General features: G+C 52.4%; 2 protein-coding genes across 10 annotated transcripts in view; one reads left to right on the top strand and one right to left on the bottom strand.

Moving 5' to 3' along the window:
• Positions 1–8,384, bottom strand: part of GAK (cyclin G associated kinase) — a 364,833-nt gene that overhangs the window by 66,903 nt on the left and 289,546 nt on the right. The window lies entirely within an intron of this gene.
• The window catches only part of PIGG (phosphatidylinositol glycan anchor biosynthesis class G), a 57,550-nt gene that overhangs the window by 28,214 nt on the left and 20,952 nt on the right, over positions 1–8,384 (top strand). For all 4 annotated transcript variants that reach the window (XM_021677743.2, XM_044913064.1, XM_044913062.1 and 1 more), the window contains 2 exons: positions 1,100–1,291; positions 4,883–5,192. In XM_021677743.2, coding sequence (XP_021533418.2) covers positions 1,100–1,291; positions 4,883–5,192 — 502 coding nt within the window. The remainder of the gene's footprint in view (positions 1–1,099; positions 1,292–4,882; positions 5,193–8,384) is intronic.

Genomic DNA, 8,384 nt, shown 5'->3' with positions numbered 1-8,384 from the left:
CCCCCCCCCCCCCGCCCCGCCCCACCCCGCTCCTTAGTCTGGACCCTCCTTCAGCACACTCTCCCCAACAGGATGCCCCCCTCCTGCATCACGAGTCTTCCCTGTGCTGCTGAGTTACTCCTGTCAGTTTGTGAAGAGGTGGCAGTGTGGCCCCATTTCTCTTCATAGCAGAGCTTCTGGGGAGGCATGTAAAACTCACCTTCCTTATTCCTGTCTTTCAGTTGTTATAATTAACAATCTAGGAGAGTGCACAGTACACAGTTTAAAGGGCAACAGTGAATGGACACCCAGGTGACCGCCTCCCAGAGCAAGGACCAGGGCAGGGCCAGGCCCCAGCATGACCCCTGTCACCACCTGCCATCCCTGGGCCCACGTCTTGACACTGGCCACATCTTTCCTCTGAGTCTTTTCCATGTGGTTTTTCCACTGATGTGTGTTCACTTGGCAAGATAGTCACTCATCCACTTAACAACTCTGAGTGTCTGGGCTTTGTGAGCACGAGCTGTGGTGAATGACACAGAAAAGAATCCTGCCTTCCAGCACAGCCCTCCCGGAGGTAGCAGGATGGTGGGCCAGGGCCAGGCAGAGCGGGGGGCCCAGCTCTGCTGTGACAGCTTCGTGCTCCAAGCGGAGATGCTCAGCCCCTCTGCAAAGGCTCCCCGCCTGGGAACGAGCAGACACTCTTTAAGTGAGTCAGTCTGTGCCAATGAGTGAATGAGAGAGAATCACGCCGGGACGTGCCTGTCCCCCTGAGCAGGGTGTTCGCTGGTAAATGCATTGTGCCCAGAGTCTCTTCACCTCTGGGTGGGGAACGTGGGGCTGCCAGGGGAGCCAGTGGATAGTGTTTTATACAGATCACTGCGCTGGCCAGTGAAGGCCTGGTGGCAGGGGCCATTTGGGAATGGAAATGAGAGTTCGGGGTAGCCGTCCTTCATTTGTTACATTTTAAGAACCTTTGAATTTAAATCACCGATGATTTTCTTCTCTGTTTTGCTTTTCAGAAAAATCAGCTAAGTTCTTAGAAAGCCACTTGATGTAGATCCATGACATCGCCAGTTACACTTGTTAGTAATTTGGGGCCTTTTCCATTTCATTTCAGCTCTGATCACAAAGCTGCACTCTCTCTTCTGGCTGCCCTTTCGCTCATCGTGATTTTCGCACTGGTTCAGAGGAGGTGCTCTCTGACGTCAAAAATAGCCATGGCACTTGGCCTGCTGGGCGTCTATTGCTACCGGGCGGCCATTGGAAATGTCCTGTTCCCATGGCAACAAGACAGCAAAGACATTTCAAAGTAAGTGCACTGGCAAATCGATTTCATGTTTTAGGTACTAAAGCAGGCCGTGCAGTCTTGAGAACTTTGGAGTTGGTTCCTGCGACTTGTGATCTCAGCAGTTACTGGAGCCTGACAAGGAATGCCTCAGTGAACGGATTCTTTTAGCTTCTTTGTTTTGGGAGGAGAGAGATACATAATGCAGTAAGGCCACTGAGCTTTCTTTTTTAAAATAAGGGGTTCCCTGAAAATAAGGAATTTAAAGGGTTTACTTTTGCTCAGTTAAGACATAGTAACAGCAATCACAAAGAGTGGATGCTTCCTAGCAGTTGGGAAATAAAGGCACACCAGAAAAATCAGCTCTCCCATAATTTATGGTGAGCTCCGGGGCTGGGGAGGGCCCCCTCGTGCTGAGTCATGAAGGCCACTTTTTGTCACAGACTGGCAGCTTTTCTTTTCTTAATGGTGATGTGGGGTGGGGTGAGCAGAGGCCATCCTGGCGGCTGTTTGTAAAATGTGTTAAGAACCTTGAGTGTGTCCAGCCCTCTGACCTGGGCGCCCTCTTATGGAATGTACCTCAGGAATTCACCCAGAGACGAGGCCTGATACCGGCACACAGGCAGGCTCTCTGAAAACTGATTTACAGGTGCACATAATACAAAACAAGGTAATTGGCCAACAGTGGTGGGATGAGCCTCTGAATGATGTTAAAGCTCTGTGCTGACTAGTGTGCTTTCATAGAAGACATGAAGATGTGGATTGACAGGCTGTAAAACTATTGTATGACCCCATCTTATGAAGTATGTACATATTTTTTTTATGTTTGTATGAAAGACTAAAATAGGTAATTGGTTGTGATTATATTTAGGACATGGAATCACAGGTAGCTTGTGCTCTTCCTTTTCATGCATTTTTTTATTGCTTTTCTAGTCAGAGAAAGAAAAGCAAATGTCATCTTCTCTGAAAAGGTCGAGGTATAAGCTGAGGGCTGTGACCAGGCTGTGTGGGTGCCCAGGAGCCATGGGGCACACCTGGAAGCAGGACCTGCCGACGGTAGGGGCAGTTGAGGTGACGCCAAGACCCTGGCTGAGGTGACAGCAGGGTGGCAGGCCTTCTCCTGAGGCAGCGAGGTCAGGTAGGGGGCGGATGGTGGGGAGACATCTCAAAGGCTGTCCACTTTGGAGCCTGAGACTCTGAGCAGATGTCAAGGCTGGGCGTCACGTTTGAGCGTGTTCAAGTGTGAAACATGAATAAATTCCTCATTTCCTCTCAGATCAGTGCACCTAATTTCATGATCACTCATCTCAAGACTTGAACCACTTGCCTTTCGTGGATGCCACGGCATATACCTTATTGGTGTCCAGAGCAGAGACCAGTGCACCCTTTCATTAACCTGCGGGGCTTGCCTCACATTCTTCCTGGGAAATGCTTCCATTCCCCACCTCCATCTGTCCTGGTTCTAGCTCCGTCTGCTTCTGGATCTGCTGCAGTACTAGAGCCATCCTGGTTCTAGCTCCCTCTGCTTCTAGCTCTGCCCCAGTTCCGGAGCCGTCAGGTTCTAGATGGCTCTAACAGCTGCTTCCCACTGTTCAGTCCGAAGCTGTCCATCGGTATTCTAAAATCTTCTTCACCACTCTGAATCCCAGGCTTGGCTGGAGTGGAAGGCCAGATTGCCATGGTCTTAGACGTGCGGGAATGGCATTGCATGGTTTAGGGCAAGCAGTTGGAGCCCTAGAAGGCATCCGCTGCTGCTCTCTTTCCTGTTCACCACCCAGGCTGCCCCGGCATTCTTCCGCTCTGATGACTCGGGACCTTGGCTGATGGCTCCTTCTTTAACCCTTGTGGGTCAGTCATCAGCTTTCCGTTTAGTACACGCCTTGGTGACGCGGTTGCACCTGACCCCAGCTCCTTGGCCAGTGCGTGACCCCATGGCAAGTGTCTACACACTGGAGGAGGCACACAGCAGACAGTGGTCTGACTGTTCGATTTAAACTGTGCTTTAATAAAAGGAATTTTTTTTAAGTGCATAAACCTTCCTAAGGAAATCTGAGATAGGAAAATTGTTTTTCAGAACAGATACAGGAAAATTCAGTTTTTCAAAACAGATATATTATTATGGTGATGATTTCATTTAAAATTTAATTTACTTAGCATTACTTTAAATGATTAGCTTTTCTTGTATATATAAAATATTTGATTTATGGGGCACCTGGGTGGCTCAGTCGGTTAAGCGACTGCCTTCGGCTCAGGTCATGATCCCGGAGTCCCGGGATCGAGTCCCGCATCGGGCTCCCTGCTCGGCGGGGGGTCTGCTTCTCCCTCTGACCCTCCCCCCTCTCATGTGCTCCCTCTCTCTCTCATTCTGTCTCTGTCAAATAATAAATAAAATCTTCATTAAAAAAATAAATAAAGTTTCATTGGGCGCCTGGGTGGCTCAGTCGGTTGAGCGACTGCCTTCGGCTCAGGTCATGATCCTGGAGTCCCGGGATCGAGTCCCGCATCGGGCTCCCTGCTCGGCGGGGAGTCTGCTTCTCCCTCTGACCCTCCTCCCTCTCATGCTCTCTGTCTCTCATTCTCTCTCGCAAATAAATAAATAAAATCTTTAAAAAAAAAAAAACTTGATTTATGAAATTTATTTAAAATGTGTTGTAGGGATGCATGTGTTTCATAAGATGAAATTTTTTGATAGAGTGTCATAAATTATATCCTTTACAAATAATTGGAAATGAAGTGCTAAAATAATTCTCTCTTTTTTTTTTTAGATTTTATTTATTTGAGAGAGAGAGTTAGGGAGAGAGAGCGCAGGCAGGGGGAGGAGCAGAGGGAGAGGGAGAAGCAGACCCCCCGCTGAGCGGGGAGCCCGACAGTGCGGATCTTGACCCCAGGACCCTGAGATCCTGACCTGAGTGAAGGCAGACTCTTCACCGACTGAGCCCCCCAGGCGCCCCTAAAATATTTCTTAATAACCCTTAATACTTGTTGTGTGCTGCGCACTTTACCTGTGTTCTCTTGTTTAATCCCCAGGACAGCTTATGAAGTGTAGGTACCATTTCTCTTCATTTTAGGAAGGATGAAGCCTTCACTAACTTCCCCCAACGGCAGAGCTAGTAAATGGCAGAGCCCTGGCTAACCTGGCCCTGACCTTCTCTGGGCCCCACGGTGCGCACTGCACTTGGTTACTTGGTTGCAAACGTGTCCGAATGTATCTTAACATTGTGAGCTCAGGGACGTTTCTGACGGAGCTTGGCCTTATCCTGCTGCACGGGTCTGTCAGACCCACCGTGAAGCAGCTGGATGGTTTTTCCAGCACCCTGCAGGGGATGGCTCCAGTCTTGCACCAGGCTATCCTTGGGCCAAATGAGCGAGATTTCCCAGAAGCCAGTTCCACCACAGAAGTGCACAGAGAGAGGACAGGCCTGCCAGCCCCTGGGCAAGGGGGCTCCTGGGGGGCTGATATGCAGAAGCAGACACCCCCACTTCCACAGAGTCACCCAGGTGGGCAGGGGCTACGGCTTATTTAGCTTGAGTAGACACGTGGTTTTCATGGGAAGAGTATGTATGAGTTTCTTGAGCTGGTGCTAACGAATCAAACTTGTTTTGCTTTTTTTTTAGGGGTGTTATTGAAGCTCGTTTTGTTCATGTCTTTGTCCTTGGCATTCTGTTCACGGGCACCAAAGACTTGCTTAAATCTCAAGTCATTGCTGCAGACTTCACAATCAAGACTGTGGGTTTATGGGAGATATATAGTGGATTAGTTCTTCTGGCCGCTTTGCTTTTTAGACCACATAATCTGCCAGTCTTAGTGTTTAGCCTCTTCATTCAGACTGTAATGACTCAATTCATCTGGAAGCCTCTGAGGCATGATGCAGCTGAGATCACTATAATGCATTATTGGTTCGGTCAAGCATTCTTCTATTTCCAGGTAGGTTTTCATTATTATCGTGGATAGAAATCTATTAACTTTTTATATGTCATTTATCTTTTTTCTTTGAGAAAATTTACCATAAGTTGGGAAGTTAGAAAGGTTGTTCGGTGAAGGAACTTTAAGTGTGGTGTGGGGAATGATGCTTAAATCCTGTGTGTATTTGATAGGATAAAATACACTTAGTTATCTAAGACTGACACCTTCGCTATGGATCCAGGAGTGCTTAAGACAGCGTATTAAGCACTGTACGTTGTGTACTGGATCTGTTTACCATGACCCGTTAGGGACACCCGTCACAGTTCCATTGCTTTACCTGATGAGGTGATGACTGAACTCTCTCTGCCCGTTCCCCTGGCCATGAGTGCCGAGTGCTGTTGGGTGTCCTCACTTGGTCCTCAGTCCCCTGGGGCCCCGTGGTCATCATGTCTTCTCTCCAATGTTAAAGGGCCCACCAGAGGCAAGTCGAAGCTGCCTCTGGGATGGATCTCAGTATTTGCCTACGTGCTTGGAGCGGCACCTGGACAGGTGGACAGAGGGACCAGCTCCTGGTCTGGGAGGGACTCAGTTCCATCCCAGCCTTCCCGCATCTCTGCCCTGGTTCAGGGGGCCCCACACTCCCCTACTGGCTCCGCACCCTCTGGCAGAGGAACTGTGCACAAGCCCCTGAGCATCTCTGTTGTGTTTTCCCATCTTTAAGGTGAGGATCTGTACTGTCTCTGTGCACCAGGTTCTCCCTCGTTCAGTCCCTGGGGACTTGTGTGGTCTGTGTGTCCCGACAGGTGGGCCTGGGGCTCCTTCCCTGCCCTTCCTACTTCTCCCTGCTTTGCCGGCACTCCTGGTCTCACCCACAGAGCAGGCCCCCCCACCCCACTGTTCTCTGTCTGTTCCCGGAAGCCCAGAGAGGGGTGGGGTGGAGGGAGTTCTAGAAATCATGTCCTGGAGGATGTGACCTGACCCTCAGACCCTCCTTACCGTCCATCTCCCCTGGAGGACCCCCGTACTTCTCAGTCCAGCCCTGCACGTGGGTGGCTGGAGCCCCGACACTGGTGTCCGGCACTTCTGAGCCAGATGGCCTCTGGCAGCACCTGCTGTGCCCTGGTCTCACTATAAAATGGGCTACTCCACAGCCGTCTCCCCCTCGGCTGCTGTAAGGATCGAGTAGTGACAAACAGGAGGTAGGCATCCTGTGTAGTCGCTCTCTGTGCTTGCTGGTGTTCCGCAGGACCTATAGGGAAGGCATGATTGGGGTCTGTAGGACCTGGAGAGGGACCGCACCTCCCTGGAGTTGCTGCCCATCCCGGGAGGTGTTGGTGACTGAGGACCGCACTGGCGACCAGCACACAGCGCCTGGGGACGTGCCGGTCAGCTCCGCCCCGGGCAGGCTGGCCTCTGTTGAGCCTCACGGGCTTTCAGCTGTGTGTGTCCCCATGGTGTCAAGCAGCCCCATCTCAAAGGCCACACCTTTTCTTACTTATCGGAAGAAATGTAAGAGGTCACCAACCTTGTGGATGTGAGGGAATGCAGTTTGCCCAGGAATTCCAGAATGCCCGCTGGGAAGGGGACGAGGATAAAGGAGGCAGTTGTAAACACTGCACCACGAGCTGCAGAGGAGAGAGGCACGGGTCTGGAGTCTGCTCCTGGGTGAGACTCGCTCTGCCTTGTTGGTAGCGACACACCTGTGTTAAGGTTCTTTCACGCTTGGCCATTCAGTGTAACTGATGTGTTGCCGTAGAAGGACTTCAAGCTTTGCTAAGCATTCCAGCAATTTCTAGATGGCCCGTCAGCCTCACAATCCTCTCTTTGAAAGTCATGCACAGGCCTCTTCTGGTGGTGGCCTCCGTCTCTGACCACGAGTGCCTGGGTGGGGAATGGGAATGCCATCACCGTGGAAAATCACCACGCCCCGCTCCCTAGTCCAGGCTCCCGGGCACCGTGCTGGACAGCGACCACGTCCAGTGAGCACAGAGGGCACCAGGGGTGTGTGGATAGCCGGGGCTCCTTGCGGGCGTGGTCCTGGCGTATCTGCAGATACGGCCTGGTGCTTGCGGACTGGTCGCGTGGTAGACCCTGCTGGCACACGTGCTGAGAGTCCAGCAGGCTGCCTCTTAGTCCGGAAGAAGAAGGTGGCTGCCGCTTAGGCACCCTGGCCCGCGCTGAGGCCTTGGTGTCAGGAAGACTGACGGAGCCACGGTCGTGCCCTGAGCGAGCAGACCGCCTCACGTTCTGTGTGCTCCTCTGCGGCACGTAGCCACATTCCACGGGGCGGTGACGAGGCATCCCTCATGGCACACGGTGCTGGAACTTGGCAGCGGAACGCGCGTGTCCGATCGCAGCGGCGCCGATCCGGGCTGGGGGTCTGTCGGCATGCAAAACCAGCACAGACCGCGGCGCTTCAGGCAGTGACCAACAGCCGCGCGGGCCTCCCTCGTCTCAACCCTGCCCATAGCCCTTCCGTCACGGTCCCGTCTCCTGGGAGAAGACCTGCAGGCTTGCTGCCCCTCCTTCCTGCCCTCAGCTCGGGGACGCCTGGTCGCACAGGGGTCGGGAGTGTGGCACCCAGCTGGCCTCCTCTGGGTCTCCGTACCTCAGTGTCCCACCAGTTCACTGAGAGCCACGATGGCACCACGTCAGGACTGTGGAGGATTAAATGAGTAGATGCAAGTAAAGCCCCAGAGCAGGGGACTTCACAGTGTTGGAACCGTGTGTCTGTCGTCGTCGTGCCTCCCCTTGCTGCAGCGCTTGGGACGCTTGTTCTTCCCTCTTCTCAGCAGCTCTGGGGTCTCCTCAGTCTGTAGGAATTCAGTAATCAGGAGAGAGCCCAGGCAGCCACGGGCAAAGTGGCTGAAGGGGAAGCTGCACAGTGGAGGTTGCTGTCAGGGGAGGGGCCCGCTGTAAGAGGTGGTGAGGACGGGAGTAAATGCATGTCTTCGAGACATTTGGGAGGTCTGCCACCATGACCCGGTGGCCACCTGCACTGACACAGCAAAGGAGGAGGCAGTGGGGTTCCACTGTCACATTTGTGAAGCCATAAACACCCAGCTGGAGTTGTGTCCTGGGCCATTGATAAGTGGTTCCAGGAGGGGCCTTAGTTGGACTGGGACAGGCAAATGTCAAACTTAGAAATGTCCGGAGTAGCTGAGGAAAAGGACACCAGCAGTGGTAGAGACTGAAAGTGGAGAGAAGAGCTGA

Source organism: Neomonachus schauinslandi, chromosome 2, assembly GCF_002201575.2.
Source record: "Neomonachus schauinslandi chromosome 2, ASM220157v2, whole genome shotgun sequence".
Classification (NCBI taxonomy): Eukaryota; Metazoa; Chordata; class Mammalia; order Carnivora; family Phocidae; genus Neomonachus; species Neomonachus schauinslandi.
The sequence above is the reverse complement of the archived record's forward strand: the minus strand, read 5'-3'. Positions and strand labels throughout refer to the sequence as shown.